This window comes from Podarcis bocagei (genome assembly GCF_964188305.1).
Source record: "Podarcis bocagei genome assembly, chromosome: 1".
NCBI lineage: Eukaryota > Metazoa > Chordata > Lepidosauria > Squamata > Lacertidae > Podarcis > Podarcis bocagei.
In genome coordinates this window covers 11,041,150-11,061,909 of record NC_138125.1, presented here as the reverse complement: position 1 = coordinate 11,061,909, position 20,760 = coordinate 11,041,150, and the positions used below count along the sequence as shown (strand labels likewise).

Sequence of the window (20,760 nt, the reverse complement as noted above, 5' to 3'; positions counted from 1 at the left end):
TTCAGCAATTTTTTGAGAGTGGGCGAGGAAGAAGTTGATAGAACACAGTGTGGGAAAAGGGGGAAAGTGTTGAGACATTTCCAAGCTTCTCCTAGCATTCTTAAGAGCTAGAAACTTGGGATGTTTTCTTGAGAGAAAGTGCAGAACCTCAAGATCCTTAATTTGGTGCAAGAAAACTGAGTTTCTGTCTGCATGTCAAACTCACACCAGGCCCAAACTGCAATTTGCCATGGAACAGGGAAAGAAATTCAAGCATGAGGACTGATGGGCAATAAGTAAGTTCATGGTTTTTTTAATTGACTTTAAACAAAAAGAATCACATGCAATGGGGCTACCTTACCATTTGTTGTCCTGAGAGGACCTCCAGCAGATCCAAAAGCACATGTCCCTCCCCGATGTCCGTATACAAGTCCGAGACAAAGGAAGGTGGGGAATGCTGCAAAAATATTTATCGTTAAGCAACCTTTCTTATTCTAATATTTATAAGCTATACATTCAAGGGGGGCATAGTAAGGCAGAATACGACATAGAAACCTAACACTGCAATAATAAGAGCAGTCAAAATAATAATAAGAGCAGTCAAAAACACCAATGGCATATCAATAAACCGGTTGGTTAAAAACAATAATCCACATTTTTTGGGGATACTGCCAGGGAGACAAAGTCCATCATGCCTCCACGTCGATTCCGGACGATCCATCAATCTCCCGAAGAAACGCAGTATCAGACAATTAGCGACACAAGCCTCAGAAACAGCTGTCCACATTCTAAAGACTTGTGCACGCCCTTTGCAGAGTTCGCACAACGAAAGATGCACTCAGGAGAGCAATATCCTAACACATTCTGCTGTCTGAACTGTACAGGTTTCAAAACAAGTCTATAACCAAGCCAAGCCAGTATTTTTTCTTTGGGGGGGGGGGTTTAAAAATGTGGTGTCGGTACTCATATCTTGATAAAAGTGATGTTGGGTGAAAGATCACTGAATTTCAGGGGGTTTGACCAGATGAGCCTCATGGTCCAATCCAACTCTCAACAGTTCTGTGATTTTATGGAAATACTGGAGAGCACCATCATAAAAAAAATCTGCAAGTACTGCTCTCTCAGAAAAGCAGTACCATGTTGAATGGAAAACGAGTGAGGTCCCAGTGCCAGATTTACGTATAAGCTAAACAAGCTATAGCTTAGGGCCCCACTCTCTTGGGGGCCCCCCAAAAAATTAAAAGGGGAAAAAACTGGATGTACATTTCCAAAATATAAGACAAACAAATAAAATAAAACCTACATACAGCAACAGTGTTTTGTGTTGCATAGGCTCCTATGATGTAAGTAATGGGCACCGCCTGCTAGCCTGCTCCCTAAAATATCACTGGTTTGCTATTATTATTTCATGTTATAGCAAGTTTCTAGAGACTAGATTATGAGTCTTTGTAAACTGTGTTTCTATTGCCAAATGTCAATGTGTTTGCATTACTAACTTTGTTACGAATAAAAAATCATTTTAAGTTAGACCTTAATAATTATTTCACTATTAATATACTTCTTCTTAATTGCATTTCAGTTCAACAATTACTTTGATAAAATACATACAGTGGTACCTCGCAAGACGAATGCTTCGCAAGACAAAAAACTCGCTAGACGAAAGGGTTTTTTGTTTTTTGAGCTGCTTCACAAGACGATTTTCCCTTTGGGCTTGCTTCGCAAGACGGAAACGTCTTGCAAGTTTGTTTCCTTTTTCTTAACACCGCTAATACAGTTGCGACTTGACTTCGAGGAGCAACTCATAGAACGCAGTGTGGTAGCCTTTTTTGAGGTTTTTAAAGACTTTGGTGATTTTTGAAGCTTTTCCAAAACTTTCCCGACACCGTGCTTCGCAAGACGAAAAAAATCGCAAGACGACAAAACTCGCGGAACGAATTAATTTCGTCTTGCGAGGCACCACTGTATTTTGTTATGTGCAAATGGCTTTAGATATCTATTAGGTCCATAAATTACCATACAGCATCTATTCAACACTAAAAACAGCGACAATTTGTTGTTGACAAAGGACAACTGGACATATAAAGGGCCCCATTGCCTTCAGTAGCTTAGGACCTCATCAAACCTAAATCCAGCCCTGGTCATTCCCTTACCTTTTCCAACTGCGAGTTGATCCAACTTGTGAAGGTCTTCTTTTGCGTGTTCTCCTGCTCCACTATGTTAAAAAAAACAAAAAAAAAACAAATTGAAGAATCACCCATGAACGGAGAAGATAAACATACTTTTAAATAAAACTTTAAAGCAGGTCTGCGGAACTTGTGAGAGCCAGGTGTGGCAGGAAAATACTAACCTCCTCCTTCTCTGTGCCTTGTGATCTGATATCTGCTCCTCACACACACTTCACAAATTGTGGAACAACTGTAATATTTACCCCCCCCCTCCCAAGCTGTTACTGAAAAAGCCCCTTCCCTGCAGCTCTTCTGTGCACTGGTGTTAAAGTTGTCTTGTTTCTTAATGTAAATTTAATAATTGTAAGATGTTGCTTCAATTTTACATCAACCGTATTATATATTATCACATTTTTCCGTACTGAGAATACCCAGAGTTATCATTTCACCAGGGCTTTAAAAAAAAAAAATCAGTACATGAAATATACTTGGAGTCTAGAGTGGATTTCATGCTCTTTATACAGCTCATAGTGGTGAGGAGGAATGGAAGTTCCCACACAATATCTGCTTTATATACATTATTTACACAATGGGCTGCACGTGATTGGCTAATTCCGGAATTCTCCTGTAGGCCAATCAGGTTGCGGATTCACTTCCACCTGGAGCTGGATTGGGAGGCTCCTGCAGACCAATCAGACTGCTGCATTGTTCTAGGACCAATCAGACTGCTGCATTCTGAATCCTATTGTTCTAGGACCGCTGCAGTATGGTGTAGCCAGTGTGGTGTAGTGGTTAAGAGCGGTAGATTCGTAATCTGGGGAACCGGGTTCGCTTCCCCGCTCCTCCACATGCAGCTGCTGGGTGACCTTGGGCCAGTCACACTTCTCTGAAGTCTCTCAGCCCCACTCACCTCACAGAGTGTTTGTTGTGGGGGAGGAAGGGAAAGGAGAATGTTAGCCGCTTTGAGACTCCTTTCGGTAGTGATAAAGCGGGATATCAAATCCAAACTCCTCTTCTTCTTCTTCTTCTTCTTCATTTTTGGACCCTATTGTTCTAGGACCAATCAGACTGCTGCATTTTGGATCCTATTCATCTCAGTACATAACAGTACAAAAAAAGGCCACCAATTATACTAGGGGAAAAAATCAAAATTGTTTTCGTTCTTCCCTCCCAAAGCCAAATTTGTTGTTGACAAAGGACAGCTGGACATGTAAAGGGCCCCATTACCTTCAGTAGCTTAGAGCCTCATCAAACCTAAATCCAGCCCTGATATAGACAGAAGTTAAGCTATCCCTGTCCAGATAGGGGCGCAGCTGGGCCACCAACCAAAGCTGATGGAAGGCACTCCTCCCCCCCCCCCCGCGCCAAGGCCACCTGAGCCTCAAGCAACAGGAAGAGGATCCCGGAGTACCCCCAAGCTACGAACCCACTCCTTCAGAGGAAGTATAACCCCATCAAGAGCAGACCATCTCCCACCCATCTGGTCTAGGGTGTCCACTAACAGTGCCTCAAGTCTTATCTGGATTGAGCCTCAGTTTGTTGCCTCTCATCCTGTCCATTACCGAGGCAAGACAACGATTTTGCGCCATGTGTGCAGGTTAGATCCAGATTCAGTGTGTGAAATGGAATTCCCTTTCAAATCCATGGGACCCAGATTCAACCAACTTGGGTTTCCACCACGTACAACACAAGCTGTAATCCGAAGCACACTTGAAGGGAAATAAATCCAATGGAGCTCAGTAGGGCTTACCTCAGACAAAACATGTTTACAGAGTCTGGCTACAAGTGTCTGCTCCTGATAATCAATAGTGCTTAAAGTATTTTACACACAGAAATGGAAAGCCCTTCTTAAACGCTTTGCTAGCTAGACTGTTGTCAGAGAGTGTTTTTTTAAAAAACCTCCAGGAAGTCTTGAGGCAGCTATTGAGGTTTGCATTTCATTTGCATGTCGTCAACATTTGTTATGCAAAGGACTGCAAAGGATTATCTTGTTCCCAGTTCAAAGCAAAGGATTAAATTATTAGCGAAGCAATTCTCAGCAATGGAAGCTGGAAGTTCGTGTTTGGTCTCTGGCCTTCAGGGCCTGCTGCAAAGTGGACTTTTCAGTCCCAAATGGCAAAAAAGGAAAAACACCCCCACCTGCTATTCCACCCACAGGGGTAAAAGATACAGGTAACAGTATCACCTCTACATCTCCCTGTGGGTGGAAAATCAGCTGGGAAGGAGATGATGAGGTGGGAAATGGCTGGAGGAGAAAGGGTTAAGCAGCCCCTCCACTGCCATTGCCATTGACATAATATCCACAGTCCTCCTTTCCAGGGAAAATGTTATACAGGATGTAATTGCAGATAACATATTGTTCCTTTGCCCTTCTCTTTGGAGAGATGAGAGAAAAGAATAGAATGGGTTGTATCCAAGGCAGCGCTACATAAACATTTTATCAGTACAAAGATTTCTGGGTGAGCAATGGAATGTTAACCCCTCTTCTCCTCCCCTCTGCCCCCCTAAACCAGGTGTGGAGAACTCCCTGGTTCTGAATGGGGTAACTGTGCCCCTGAAGGACCAGGTGCGTAGCCTGGGAGTCATTCTGGACTCACAGCTGTCCATGGAGGCGCAGGTCAATTCTGTGTCCAAGGCAGCTGTTTATCAGCTCCACCTGGTACGCAGGCTGAGACCCTACCTGTCCATGGACTGTCGCACCAGAGTAGTGCATGCTCTGGTTATCTCCCGCTTGGACTACTGCAATGCGCTCTATGTGGGGCTACCTTTGAAGGTGACCCGGAAACTACAACTAAACCAGAATGCAGCAGCTAGACTGGTGACTGGGAGTGGCAGCCAAGACCACATAACACCGGTCTTGAAAGACCTACATTGGCTCCCAGTACGTTTCTGAGCACAATTCAAATTGTTGGTGCTGACCTTTAAAGCCCTAAACGGCCTCAGCCCAGTATACCTGAAGCAGCGTCTCCATCTCCATCGTTCTGCCCAGACACTGAGGTCCAGTGCCGAGGGCCTTCTGGCGGTTCCCTCGCTGCAAGAAGTGAAGTTTCAGGGAACCAGGCAGAGGGCCTTCCCAGTAGTGGCGCCCGCCCTGTGGAACGCCCTCCCACCGGATGTCATAGAGAAGAACAACTACCAGACTTTTAGAAGACATCTGAAGGCAGCCCTGTTTAGGGAAGTTTTTAATGTTTAATAGACTATTGTATTTTAATATTCTGTTGGAAGCCGCCCAGAGTGACTGGGGAAACCCAGCCAGATGGGCGGGGTATAAATAATAAATTATTATTATTTATTATTATTCTAGAGGTTCCCCACAACCCTCTGGAGCAGATCTGCAGAGGACGGGGGGAAATACTGTTGCACAAGTGGAAATCCTTGCACTAAAAGGGTGCATTAATTGAATGCCGCTCTGCCAGACCTCAAACTTGGACCAACCACCCAGATAAAGGGGGGTGGGAGGGGGAAAGGAAAAATAAATACTCAGTACTCAGGATGGGGAAGAAATACAATTCAGTTCACATTTAAAGCTGAATCTATCAAATCTGCAGTTTCTGAATATTTGTTGTGGGGAAACACTTGTCAGGGAACTGACATCAGAGCAACAGGAGAAGGAGAGGCTCTCCGATTCTGCAGGGGAAGGTACCAGCATTAGGGGGAGACGCAGCTTGATAGAGGGGGAAGGAAATCAGCGTAACACCAAGGATCCAGGAGAGCAAATGGGAGAAGAGGTGGAAGGGCTCCGGGATTCTTCCTTGGAAGTCAGTGAGGAGAGCCCTGGTCCTCCACTACCCACGCCCTCCCTGCGCAGGAGACTCCCGCGCAATGAGAGGCGGAGACAATTGGGTGTCAAACAGCTTTTATGCTGGCAAAGGTTTAAGAAACGCCCACAGACAGATTCTGCTAGCGACTGAGGCAGCCACGCTGAGATGGGCTGTGCAGTCAGGACGGTTTAACCCAGGCAGCCAAGCTCCCAAACGGGGACAGTTTACGCACGAGTAACTCCCAACCACTAAAGCACTTCTCTGAATTTTCTGCTTCAGTTCTCCAACCAGTCAGCATTTATACAAATGCACACTAGGGGAAATTGTGCTTAAAAATGAATATACAGTGGTACCTTGGCTTTCAAATGTAATCAGTTCCGCAAGACCGTTCGAGTTCCGAAATGGTCGAAAACTGAAAACTCAGTATGGATGACTAAAATGGAAAACTCAAAACGGAAACCACGTTTCTGGTTCGAAAATCGAACTATCGTCAACAGAGGCATTCAAAAACCAAGGTGCCACTATATCCGTGAAAATAGCATACAAAAATGTGTGACATTAAGAAAAAGTGCTTGCAAACATGTGTGCGTTAGACAAAATTGCAGACAAAAAATTATTTATCAGGAGAACTTCGCCCTGAAATGCTGAAGAATTTTCATCGTGATTTTAAAAGAAAAGAAAGAAACCGTAAATTGCTGCAGAACGGTGGAGAACTGAATTTAAGATTCGGAAAATTAGAAACTGAGGGAACGGAAACTTACAGATCCTTCCATGCCAACTCAAGACTGGTCCCTTTAAAGAGAAGCGTTACTTCTCCTGAGAAGTCTTGAGATTAGCCAAGACCATCGGAGTCTTGAGGATTCTACAGGAACGTTCCCAGGAGGATGGCTAAGTAAAATACTGAAAGTGCCTGTAAATTTTGCCTTGTATCCCAGGTTCTACAAATGCTAGAAACAGATTCCTAAACAAAAATGAAAAGCTAGGCATCTGGGAATTATGGTTCACTAGGTGGGAGCCAACCCCTTACGCTCCCCACACATGGATGTCCGTGTCAGAGGGCACCGACTGCAACAGACAAGGCACCATCTTGGTTATAATGCTGTGCAGAGATTTGCAAGGTAGCCTCACTTCTGGAAAAAGGCATAGAGAGCATGGCTGCGTACCCACCTTGATGCACATTTAAAGCACATTTCCTCCACAACAAAGGATCCTGGGAACTCTAGTTTGTTAAAGGTGTGGGGAATTGCAGCTCTGTGAGGGGTAAACTACAGCTCCTAGTATTATTTTGGTGGTGCAATGCACTTTAAATGTGTGGTGTGGATGTGACCCAAGTTGCAGGGATGCGGGTGGTGATGTGGTCTAAACCACTGAGTCTCTTGGGCTTGCTGATCAGAAGGTTGGTGGTTCAAAACCCCGCAATGGGGTGAGCTCCCGTTGCTCTGTCCCAGCTCCTGCCAACCTCGCAGTTTGAAAGCACACCAGTGCAAGTAGATAAATAGGTACCGTTGTGACGGGAAGGTAAACGGCGTTTCCGTGCACTCTGGTTTCCGTCACAGTCCTCCGTTGCACCAGAAGTGGTTTAGTCACGCTGGCCACATGACCTGGAAAGCTGCCTGTGGACAAACGATGGCTCCCTCGGCCTGAAAGCGAGATGAGCGCCGCAACCCCAAAGTTGCCTTTGACTGGACTTAACCGTCCAGGAGTCCTTTATCTTTTACCTTTACTTAGCAGGCAATCGAAACAAAATAAAAAAATTCCTTCCAGTAGCACCTTAGAGACCAATTAAGTTTGTTATTGGTATGAGTTTTCGTGTGCATGCACACTTCTTCACGAAAGCTCATACCAATAACAAACTTAGATGGTCTCAAAGGTGCTACTGGAAGGAATTTTTTTATTTTGTTTTGACTACAGCAGACCAACACAGCTACCTACCTGTAACTTAACGGGCAATGTTGATTATTCTGGGTTTTCTTCCCTGCTCTCTCCTTGATGTTAGTAAGTTATAAATTATAATGTACATATATATGTGTGTGTGTGTGCGCGCACGAGTACACAATCCTAGGTATGAATACGCAGAAGGAAGTCCTACCAAGTGTAAGGAGACTTCCTTCTCCTAAGTAAGCATGCAAAGGATTGCAGCCTAAGTCAATCACCGAAATTGCTCGTCAGTTCAAACAGCTGACTCAGCAGGCAGGCAGAATTGGTACCATCCAGCAATCAATTTTTATCTATCTAGGGCATTTGATGCCATTTAAATAATCACTGCAGCTGCTCCCGCACCACAATTCATTTTCGGCACAGTTATATTACTCTTTCCATTCTGCAACTACTCCAGGGCTTAATAGTTTTCTACAAAAGCTCAGATCCTTCCATCATGTGATTCATTAAAAAGGTATTTTTTATGACTAAAGGACAGATGAATGGACCCTTTGTGTCAGGCGATTTTAATAAGGCTGGAAATGACCTTGGATTTATCTTGCCCTAGTTGTTTTCACGATGTAACCAACCTAAAACAAATACATTCCATCTCAGATTCATGCAGCTCTCCCTTTGCTCCAGCTCAGGATCAGAGGCAAAGCACAACAGATCAGGCTGTGCACCTGTCCATTTAAAAAGTGGAATTAAGGAAAGATGACGTTCTTCTCCTTCCCTCGGAGCTGGACCTCAGTGTCCGGGCTGGACGATGGAGCTGGAGACACTCCTTCAGGTATAAAGGGCCGAGGACGTTCAGGGCTTTCCCATACTGAGCTGTCCCATCTTATGCAGTAGCTGCACAATGTCTAGCTTTTATTGAGTGTTTATTCTGATTTGTTTTGGGGGCAGTTATAGGACAATGAGTATTCATCCTTTTTTTATTGCAAGGTGTTTACAGGGTATTCCCATTATTCATTAGTTCATCTCACGCGTTTCAATGCATCAGATAACAAGACCACCTTTTTAAAAAAAATACAGTGGTACCTCGGGTTATATACGCTTCAGGTTACATACGCTTCAGGTTACAGACTCCACTAACCCCGAAATATTACCTCAGGTTAAGAACTTTGCTTCAGGATGAGAACAGAAATCGTGCTCCGGCGGCGTGGCAGCAGCAGGAGGCCCCATTAGCTAAAGTGGTGCTTCAGGTTAAGAACAGCTTCAGGTTAAGTACTTAACCTGAGGTTAACACACTGTAGGTGTGTTAGGGCACCAGAGTGGCTCAGTTTCCATTTAACTGCACCAACCTACAGTTCTGATGTGCATAGGAATCCCTCCGGCAAAATATTGACATTCTGGAAGTTCCTAAAGCCATCACTGCTGCTAAACTGAATTTGGGACTTTTTCCTGTATCGTGTGGGCTTCTAGAACTGCATAACAACTCCCCGCTAAGAAGGCGAGAGAAGAAGGCCACAGAACAACATCCATCCTAATCTGCCACACGAAGATTTGCAATTATGCCCACTAAGAACTGACGGAATGGAAGTAATGTTTTGTGATCTTGTTATTTCTGGAGCCGGGCCAATCTGACAACACCGCAAGATCAACAGTGTGATGTAACCTCAACTAAAAAATAAAATAAAATTATTCCGCTTTTTCACCTAGGGGCACCCACCTTCGAAAACAATGGTTTGATTTCAACTTTTCCAACACGCGTTTCGTTTTCTGCTGTGTGTTCTCATTCCCCCTTCTGGGATGGAGAATAGTAGCGCCTGCTTCACTAGCTAACTTCTCTCAATGCCTGTCAGAATTGGCACCCAATCATGAGAATTAAATAGGTTAAGACGGGGGAATTACGCACTGGCAATAGTGTGCAAATTGGATCAGAGCGCATGGAGAGTAAATCCTGCACAGGCTTGCTCACACCTGCTGCCCCCCTCCCACCTCACCCCCCCTCCTCTGGCACTCCAAGGCTTAGTAGCCATAGGAACAGGAGGGAGGAAGGTGTTTGATAGACAGCTTATCAGTCCCTACAATCTCGCAGCCACTCACTCCCCTGGAGAACTCTTGCAGGACAGCAAAAATCCAACAGCTTGGATTCGAGGCCCCGCCTGCACCCATAGGGTTAAAATTCCCAGAGTTCCCTGGGAAGAGGGATTATCCAGCTGGCAAATGGGGAAAGACTCTTACCTGGGACTCCTGCCACTCAGCATAGACCAGGAGTGGGGAACCGTTGGCCCTCCAGCTGTTGAACTACAATTCCCATCAGCCCAAGCCTGGGCAATGGCGAAGGGAGATAGGAGTTGTAGTTCAGCAACATCTGTGGAGTATGGTTACCAGATGTTTTTCAATGAATCCGGGGACACTTTTTTTTTTTTTAACGGAGTAGCAACAGGGAGTCAGTAGTGGGGATGGCGAGGCAAAAGACCCTGGACCCAAGCACATATGCATATTGTATAAAGGTACATAGCCCTTCTTTCACACCCTGTGAAACATACCGTATTTTTCGCTCTATAGGATGCACCAGACGATAAGACACACCTAGTTTGGGGAGGAGGAAACAAGAAAAAAAAAATTCTGAATCCCAGAAGCCAGAACAGCAAGAGGGATTTGGCTTCTGGGATAGCTTCTTGCTGTTCTGGCTTCTGGGATAGCTGCTGAAGCCTCTCCCAGGCAGCGGGATGAAGGCTCCCCCTGCCCAGAAGAGGCTGCGTGTGGGTAAGCTGCCCTCTGTACCAGTGGCGTAGCGTGGGTTGTCAGCACCCGGGGCACGGCAAGTAATTTGCGCCCCCTAACCCGTGGATTTGCGCCCCCTAACCCGTGGATTTGCGCCCCCTAACCCTAACCCCCAGATGTTGCGCCCGGTGCAGCCGGCCCCCCCTGCACCCCCCACGCTACGCCACTGCTCTGTACCTTCCCCCATCTCCTGCAACAACCGCGCGCTCTTTAAAGGGAGTGTGGTTCTTGGGGGCTTTTCTGGGAGGTGGGGGAAGGGACAGAGCCGCACGCTCTGTCCCTTCCTCCCACTTCCCGAAAGAGCAGCATGAAGCCTCCGCATGGCAGTGGGGAGCCTTCATCCCGCTGCCCTATGGAGGCTTGGGGGGGGCTATCCAAAAGCCAGAATAGCTAGAGGGAGCGCTGCACAGCTGTTCTGTTCTGGGGCAGCCCGTGAAGCCTCCGGAGGGCAGCGAGGTGCCTTCATCCCGCTGACCTGCAGAGGCTTTGCACAGCTAAGCCAGAAGCTAGAACACCGAGACGGAGTGCTGCGCAGCTCTCCCTCTCCCTGTTCTGGCTTCTGGCTTAGCCGCGTAGCCTGCACTCGCTCCATAAGACGCACACACATCTCCCCTTACTTTTTAGGAGGGAAAAAGTGTGTCTTATAGAGCGAAAAATACGGTAAATGTGCAGTTTTTTTAAAAAACTGGGCAGCGGCGCACCACCCATCCGTGACTCCTGAGCCTTTCCCAAACTCCTGCCCCCTTCTCCCTTTGTTTTGACAGATCGGGGGGAGCCCCTCGGGAGTCGCGGGTGGGTGGCCATTGCTGAAGAGGGGTGCAAGGCACACGGTTTCTCTTCCAGGCAAGGTGCAAAGCCCTTCTTTCGCACCCTGTGAAACATAAATGTGCAGAGTTTTTTTAAAAAAACTGGGCAACGGCTGGCTGCCCATGACTCCTGAGCCTCCCCCGATCGGTCAAAACAAAGGAGACAGGGGGCAGGAGATCTGTACCCCCGGACGTCCCCGGTTTCCCTTTGGCAGTGGCGGCGGCAGTCAGCAGCCCGGAGCCAGCCTGGTAGGGCAATTGACTCTGGCTAGCTTCAGGAGCTGCTCGCTGCCATGGCGCCCACCATTTTTCCTCTCCAGAAGTCCCCATATGATGTGTTGCATGTTTCCTGGGGACAGATTTGCAAATCTGAGGACTGTCCCCAGGAACCGAGGACATCTGGTAACCCTAATCTGGAGGGCCAATGGGTCCCCACACCTGGCACAGACTTTAGTGATCTGGACAAGCTAATGGTCTGGTTCAACATAAGGCAGCTTTCTGGGTATGCTTCTGTTCTGAGAAGCAAGGCTGAGAGACCCAGGCTCTGCTATGCAAGGGAAAGTGTCATGTCTGCTTTGCTCCACCCACTTTTGCTGCTGGCCCCGCCCACCGATGGCATGCAGCCCCAGAAGGCCTAGAATCGCAGAGTCGGATGGGACTACGAGAGTCATCTAGTCCAGCCCCCTGCAATGCAGAAATGTTGTGCAGAAAGCAGGGCTCGAACCCGTTACCCTGAGAGTCGGCGTCTCACACTCTACCAACTGAACTATCAGGCATGAGAGAATGCAGCCCGAAGCCAAGAAAGGTTCCTCACCACCACCCCATGATGGAAGCCAGAAAAAATTGGGGTGAAAGCATGAAAAGGCTCGTTGAGAAGCGCTGAAGGGAGAAGGCACTTCCACAGGTGCAGCAGGGGGGAATTAAGGTTCCCAAGAGGTAGTGCGTTAGACTCTCCATTTCAGGGTCATGGGTTCAAGTCCTGCCCTCTGGGCAAAAAAGATTCCTGCATAGAATCATAGAATCATAGAGTTGGAAGAGACCACAAGGGCCATCGAGTCCAACCCCCTGCCAAGCAGGAAACAGCATTGCAGAAGGTTGGACTAGATGACCCAAGCATTGCAGAAGGTTGGACTAGATGACCCAAGTGGTCCCTTCAAACCGTACAATGCTATGATTCTATATAATCTAGAGCAGCGGGGAGAAGCCTCAAGCCTTCTCAGCTTCTCTATGGACTTTGGACTACAGTGGTACCTCAGGTTAAGTACTTAATTCGTTCCGGAGGTCCGTTCTTAACCTAATGGGGCCTCCTGCTGTCAACTTGCAATATCTGTTCTCATCCTGAAGCAAAGTTCTTAACCTGAAGCACTATTTCTGGGCTAGCGGAGTCTGTAACCTGAAGCATATGTAACCTGAAGCGTATGTAACCTGAGGTACCACTGTATTCTCAAGCCTCCACAACTCTCCTTGCCACCTTCCTCGACTGTTCTTGCCTGGCTGATATAGGAACATAGGAAGCTGCCTTAACAGCCAGACCATCTAGCTCAGTGTTGCCTACACTGACCGGAAGCAGCTCTCCAGAGTTTTAGGCAGCAGTCTTTCCCAGCCCTACCTGCAGATGCTGGGGATTGAACCTGAGACCTTCTGCGTGGAAAGCAGATGCCCTTACCCTGTGTCCTTGAACTCGTTTGCAGAGATGGAAGATTGCCGGGGGGGGGAGAGATATGCAGAAACTAACATGCTCTACAAATGTCAAATTTGCACCCATTGCTATGCCCACTTGTGCCTCGGGCCCTGCCCGCCCTCTGGCAAGCGGCCCCCAGAAAGTTTCTCAGGAGGCAATGAGGCCCTCGAGGTGAGGGCAAATCCATGCTCTGTTGGAGACTCTGCCTCATTCGCTTAGGCGTAGCCATCGCTGGGGAAGTGAAACTGTGTCTGTGTATCTACTTTAGCCATGAGTTCACATGATGAGAATCCCACCCTCCAGCAAATCATTTCACCTAGAAACCTAGCCTGCCAGGGTTGCAAGCGAACCACCTACTTTTCTACCTGCAGGGATTTTCCGTTGCTGCGCTGATTTGCAAGAGAGTGAGGCCACAGAATCAGTTCCCTTCGGTATTTTTTTGCATTCCTCAAGCTGGTTGCATAGCAGCCCAGGAGAATTCAGAAACATGCTGTGACTCACTATGGAATTTGTTACCTGTTTTCCCATCCCTAAGTCTTATCTCCCCATTTCTGTTGAAAGAGGAGGGTGCGGTGCCCTTTGTTGGCAAAGGAGCCACACCTGAAACTATTTACCTTTCTTGAAAAGGAAAGGGAAATCTGGTATTTAAACAACAGCGGAGCTGTTACACCAGAGCAAACAGGTTCGGGGACTGCTGTTATTTGCGCAGGGATTTGAGCTATCATCTTGGCCAAAGAGTTTGATGTTTGGCCTTGGCTTAGATGAACATGAGTGTGTCGGATGTTTTAAGTGTTTAAAGAAAATCAATGCCAGAGAGAATAAAAAACGGCCTACTGCCACCCTTTCAAAAACAGACAGAGCATCAAACTCCGTCAATCAACAACACTGTAATAAAAACCCATGGATATAGTACACTGGTCCTCCATGCTATTCCCCAAGCAGTAAAACATTATCTTATGTCTCAGATTTTTCTCAGGATGCCAATCGAGGCAGAAAATACAGGTGCTAGATGGGCAAAGCGTGGTGCAGTGGTTAGGACGTTGGACTAAGACTTTGGGAGGTAAAGGGTAAAGGGACCCCTGACCATTAGGTCCAGTTGCGGACGACTCTGGGGTTGCGGCGTTCATCTCGCTTTATTGGCCGAGGGAGCCGGCGTACAGCTTCCAGGTCATGTGGCCAGCATGACTAAGCCGCTTCTGGTGAACCAGAGCAGCGCATGGAAACGCCGTTTACCTTCCCGCCGGAGCAGTACCTATTTATCTACTTGCACTTTGACGTGCTTTTGAACTGCTAGGTGGGCAGGAGCAGGGACCGAGCAACGGGAGCTCACCCCATCACGGGGATTCAAACCGACCTTCTGATCGGCAAGCCCTAGGCTCGGTGGTTTAGACCACAGCGCCACCCATATCCTAAGAGTTTGGGAGAGCAGGGTTCACATCCCCACTCAGGCACAAAGCTTGCTGGGGTGACATTGGACCAGCCAGTCTCTAAGCCTAGCCCGACCTCACACGGCTGTTGTTAGGATAAAATGGGAGGGAAAGAGCCACATATGCCACCTTGGAGGAAAGGTAGGATATAAACATAATAATAAATACAGTCATACCTTGGTTTTCAAACAGCTTGGTTCCTGAATGTTTTGGCTCCCGAATGCCGCAAACCCGGAAGTGACTGTTCTGGTTTGCGAACTATTTTTGGAAGCTGAATGTCTGGCGGGGGCTTCTGTGGCTTCTGATTGGCTGCAGGAGCTTCCTGTAGCCAATCAGAAGCCGTGATTTGGTTTCTGAATGTTTTTGAAGTCGAACGGACTTCCAGAACGGATTCCGTTCGACTTCCAAGGTACGACTGTAGTCTGAAATGCTTCCTAACGGAAATGCTCTTTGGATTAAGGGGAGCGAGGCTGCAGGTTCGATCTCTGTGAGGGACAGCTGCAAATTCCTTCATTGCAGGGGGTTGTCCCACATGACCCTTAATGTCCCTTCCAACTCTATATTCTATGAGATATCAATCTATGAGTGTAGCCACTGCCCATCATAGTTCTGGATTATGCTGCCTAGAGGACTAACGATATAAAACAGTTTCATCTGTTCGTACAACTTTGGGGGGAAATGGTTATTGTTGCTCAGTTAATGTTCAATAATAATAATAATAAATTTTTATTTATATCCCGCCCTCCCCAGCCGAAGCCGGGCTCAGAGCGGCCAACAACAGTAAAATGATACAGCATTCTAAAATCATTTCATTATAAAATTAATTCAAATCAGATTAATGGCAACCATTGGGCTAGAGTTCTGTGAGGATTGCCAAAGGAGGGGGTCAGGCTGTGCCTTGGCCAAAGGCCTGGTGGAACAGCTCTGTCTTGCAGGCCCTGCGGAAAGATGTCAAGTCCCGCAGGGCCCTGGTCTCTTGTGACAGAGCGTTCCACCAGATCGGAGCCACAGCTGAAAAAGCCCTGGCTCTGGTTGAGGCCAGCCTAACCTCCCTGTGGCCCTGGATCTCTAATATGTTTTTGTTTGAGGACCGTAAGGTCCTCCGTGGGACAAACCAGGAGAGGCGGTCCCGTAGGTACGAGGGTCCTAGGCCATATAGGGCTTTAAGGGATAAGACCAGCACCTTAAACCTGATCCTGTACTCCACCGCGAGCCAGTGAAGCTGGTATATATACATGCGCATGAAGTTTCAGCTTCAACCCAGCTCCCATCCCAAGCCCCATGGGTAGCATCAGCATGGATGCGCATAGACACCAGTCTTTATAATGATACACTTTTCTGTTTCGGGGGACCTCTTCCCGCCACGACTGCTGCAGGGAAGAAATCCGAGACACAGAGTTCCCAGGACAGTGCTTTGCATCTTGTTGACTCTACCCGAGAATCCCAAGGCTGGGACAACACTAAGGTTCTACAACTTCAGAATTAAATCACAAGCATTCCAGAGCATCAAAATTTCCAGGGCCTTTTTCTGAGCCAAACATGCAGTGTGTCCCTCCAGGCAAAGAAGGTGCTGGGGTTTTTCGTTCAAACAAGGTAAAAGAGAGAGAGGGAGAAAGAGTGTTTGGGAAGATGGGTTGGCAGACAAGCGCTTGTTTTGATTGGTAGCAAGGAGCAACAGTGACTGAGGTTGCAACAGGGCCTGAGCAAAGCCGTTCCCTTGACAGTGGCTTACAGCAACAATGGAATCTTGCAAAGGAAAACATGAAGGAGCAGCGATAAAATCTGGCCCTCCAAAATTCAACAGTCATGAGCTCTGGGAGACCTCTGCGTTTTACAAGCATGCTTGAAAAATCTCTCAAGCAATTGTTACCGGAGCTGGCGGGCCAAGGGGAATGAAACCAAGCAGATGTCTATGTTAGCATTGCCAGCTGACCATCAATAATGCCCTGGACAGCTCTTGGATTTTTAACAGCTGCCTGATCTATTATTACCTTTCTTGTGCAGATGGATGGCTCAGGATGAGACATAAAATCATAGAATTGCAGAGTTGGAAGGGACCCTGTGGATCATCTAGTCCAACCCCATGCTGCCCCATATGGGTATCGAACTTGCAACCTTGGTATTATCAGCATCACGCTCTAACCAACTGAGCTATACCAACATCCAACAGTTGTGTCAAAAGGCCAACCCAATGAATTCAGTGGGATTCTGAACCAGGGACTTTTCTACTCATGGTTCGTTCACTCAAGTACTGAATTACGCTAATTCTACGAGTCTAGTTTTTACTTATCCTCTTTTGATTCCACCTTTTCCCACAAGGAGGCCAGGGCAGTGTAACTGGTTCTTTACCCCTTCTCACTCACAGACACTTTATCCTCACAACAACCCTGTCAAGTAGGCCAGGCTGAGAGAATGTGCCTAATCCAAAATCACACCAGTGAGCTTCAAAGCTGAGTGGGGGGTTTGAAATTGGCTCTGCTCTTAGTCCTAATGGCACTCTAAAGAGATTTCAAAGGGATTTTTTTGTATTTTTTTTTTAAAAGCACAGATATTCTCTAAGGAGGGGGAAATGCCCCATAGAAACATTCCCTGAAAGATGATAAACGAAGGGCCTGAAACAATAAGTATCTGGATTGCATAGGAAGATGCCTTATAACTAACCAGGCTGCGTATAAACTATGCCTTTCAAGCACATTCAGTGTACATTATTTCCCTCAAAGAATTCTGGGAACTGTAGCTGGCTCATCATAGAGTTACAATTCCCAGCAATCCTTAAACTACAGTCCCCAGAATTCTTTGAGGGGGAAAAAGGGTAAAGGTAAAGGGACCCCTGACCATTAGGTTCAGTCGTGCCCGACTCATCTCGCTTTATTGGCCGAGGGAGCCGGCGTACAGCTTCCGGGTCATGTGGCCAGCATGACTAAGCCACTTCTGGCGAACCAGAGCAGCACACAGAAATGCCGTTTACTTTCCCGCCGGAGCGGTACCTATTTATCTACTTGCACTTTGACATGCTTTCGAACGGCTAGGTGGGCAGGATTTGAGGGAAATAATGTGCTTCCAATGCACTGAAAAGGTACAGTGTCCACACATCCTTGGCCTTATTGCCCTATCTAGCTCTGCACTGTCTACACAGAATGGCAGCAACCTCTGCAGAACTCAAGACAAGGATCTCTCCCAGTCCTTCTTGGTGTTGCCAGGATTGAACCTGGAACCACCTTCACACAAAGCAGGTTTCTCAACCACTGAGCTATGGCCCCCGATGCCAGATTCAGTGGAACAGAAGCAAGAGATTTCTGCTCATGTGATTTCTGGAAGTACCTGGCTGGCTCCTGAACGAAGCAGGGTGCTTGCAGGAGATGGACCATCAGCCCGATCCAACAGAGATGCTCTTGTGTCCTGATGAAATTATAGCTACAGACGTTCTCCCTACCGAACCTCACACAAAAGAACTTACCTTGCAGCGAATACTGGAGATCGTCGAAGTCTGTGGAAGACTGCTCTTCGTCACCTGACGGTATTTGAGGAGATGCCATTTTTTCAGGCCCTGGGATCACTGCGCATTCCGGTTGCCAAACTGGGAGGAAATTTGGGGAAGAGGGAGGAAACAGAAAAGAAAGTTAGTAGATAGGCACATCAGGATTTCACCTTCGGAAAAGACAGCTTGTGAATCACCCTGCAGCCTTAACACACGCGCTTGCTTCAGTTTTTCAAGATTTTCTCAGATTATCTGGATCAAGGCTATGCCTTCTTTTTGAATCGTAAAGCAGCTAAAGTTATTCTTCTGGGTCCTATTCATTTCTAACAGCTGGCTAACCTCCAGGTCTGGAAATCCCATTGCTGGAATATGCAGGAAACAGATCTGGATTCAAAGATTTGCGGTGTTGATTTGCAAGGGATGCGAAAGATTTGAAAGGTTGATGGTGTCTCCTGGGTAATTTGGGGCCGTCTATCGTGTCTACCCTCAGGGATGCCGCTTTTCTTCTGCATCTCCCCCCCCCCAGCCCCAACCCCCGCCCCTCATTAAATCTTTCGCTTTGCAAAGTTCTTTTCTTGCTCAGCAATTATTGTAGCAGGTTGGAAGCAAAAGTTGCTGAGCCCACAGAAGATTAAAATGCAACTAAGAAAGTGATGTTGCCTGACACACCGAGAACCATTGTTCTGCCTCTATCTGTATCTTAGCTACCACAGTGTACCCCTGGAAGTTCCAAATGCAACAGAGTTTGTTTTTTCAGCCCTGAACCATGGCCACCCTTTCTTCTGCAAAGGCACCCTCATCAATCGTGCTCAACCTCAGTGTCTTCCAAATGTATGTGTAAGGTTCGCGCACGTGACTGCAATAGGTCTGCTCAGCTGGATGATGAAATTTTATATATTGTGCATATATGTACATACACAAACACACACTGGGGGAAAAGTGAACAAGAGCCAAAGAAATCCGACCTTCACCCAACACACACAAAAGATAATAAATTTACAGTCCTCCCCATTGTGGGAGATGCCCAGCTCACAGTGTGTGAGAGTTTTTATAAGTGATTGCTTCAGATCTAAATTCCTGGTGCCTTGAGAAACGTACCCCTTTGCTTCCATTTACTCAGTCCCATGATAGGCTTAGAGGGACGCAGGTGGCGCTTTTGGTTAAACCACTGAGCCTAGGGCTTGCCGATCAGAAGGTCGGCGGTTCGAATCCCTGCAACAGGGTGAGCTCCCGTTGCTCAGTCCCTGCTCCTGCCAGCCTAGCAGTTCGAAAGCACATCAGCGTGCAAGTGGATAAATAGGTACCGCTCCGGCGGGAAGGTAAACGGCATTTCCGTGTGCTGCTCTGGTTCACCAGAAGCGGCTTAGTCATGCTGGCTACATGACCCGGAAGCTGTACGCCGGCTCCCTCGGCCAATAAAGCGAGATGAGCACCACAGGACCTAACGGTCAGGGGTACCTTTACCTTTATGATAGGCTTTAAAAATGCCTCTGGACAAAAACCTGATTTTGTCCACTTCTGACTGTAAGAACTGTTCGACAGCGGAACGGTCTCCCTCAGGAGGCTGTGGACTCTCCTTCCTTGGAGGTTTTTAAGCAGAGGTTGTATGACCATCCATCATGGATGCTTTAGCTGAGATCCCTGCATTTCAGGGGGTTGGACTAGATGACCCTTGGGTCCCTTCCAGCTCTACAAAGCTATGATTCTATGTTTTAAAAAGCAGCAGAACAATCCACAGTTGACTGACAGGACTCCTTGCTTCAGGATGCTCTAATGTAAAAATGAAGAGACAGGAGGAATATGTGGTAGGCAGTCCTGTCAGTGGAAACATAGCTTGGTGCAGGCAAAGGACAAACCTCTAGTACATTCTGCATTCAAGGAACAGAGGCTGAGAGATGGTGAAACGCAACAGCCTGGCTGGAATGTAATACTGGGGTCGTGGTGGGCACCTTGCAGATGCAGCCCCTTGGTCTAATTTAATGTCGTCCTCAGTCTAATTTGAAAAGCCTTCTGCAAGTGGTCAGTTCACATCTCTGGCCAGAGCAACCAGACTCTCCCAGGGCAAGCAAAGAGAGAGAGGAAAGAAGGTGGAAGAAAGAGAGAGCAATGGCCTTCTTTGCTCTGGTGCTGGATCCGCCATGAATGTCTTCCACACCCCCAATCACCGTGCAGCCCTCAAGAGATAAGCCCTGAAGGAATGTAGCCCCTGGCAGAAAAAAAAGGTTGTCCAGCCCTGGTTTAGTGTTACGTGTACAAACCTTAGTCTCACGTTCTCTCCTCTTCTCCTTTGTCACAACTGAGATGAGACAACTGAAAGTTTTCACCTAACCAAGGTTACTTTCAGTCGAAACTAGCTTGTTCCCCTACACTATAGTTAGGACTAGCCACAGTTTGTCTGGGTTCAGACGTAAGAACCATGGCTAGTCCTAACTACAGTGTAGGGGAACAAGGCAGTTTCAAACCACAAGATTATGACCCTGGCTTTCCTCCCTAAACCATAGTTAAGACTAGCCACGGTTGTCAGTTCTGATGAAACAACTAAAGTTAATTGAAAACAATAAAAAAGCATTCCTTATACTAGCGAGTCTCCTTGCGATGAGATGGGGAGCCATCTCAAGGAAGCAGTGTCACAACGAACTGGCAATGTACTAGCCCAAAGTTCCTGAAATAAGAGCAACTTAAAACTCAGAGGTTGCGGACTGGAGTGAATTGGCAGCTTTCTTCATGCCTAGACCTCTCTATTTAAGCAAAAGGAACATTCCTAGCAATGCACTCTTAAAAATCAGGACAGAAGCAGATTTTGGGAAACTTCC

At 47.1% G+C, this 20,760-nt stretch overlaps 1 protein-coding gene across 1 annotated transcript in view; it reads right to left on the bottom strand.

Moving 5' to 3' along the window:
* The window catches only part of SYNE2 (spectrin repeat containing nuclear envelope protein 2), a 229,664-nt gene extending 211,236 nt beyond the window's left edge, over positions 1–18,428 (bottom strand). Inside the window, exons 1-4 of the mRNA XM_081213478.1 lie at positions 18,287–18,428; positions 17,927–18,046; positions 2,130–2,191; positions 341–436 (exon numbers count right to left, since the gene is read on the bottom strand). Coding sequence (XP_081069604.1) covers positions 341–436; positions 2,130–2,191; positions 17,927–18,005 — 237 coding nt within the window. The 5' untranslated portion in view covers positions 18,006–18,046; positions 18,287–18,428. The remainder of the gene's footprint in view (positions 1–340; positions 437–2,129; positions 2,192–17,926; positions 18,047–18,286) is intronic.
* Between the last annotated feature and the right edge of the window lie 2,332 nt (positions 18,429–20,760).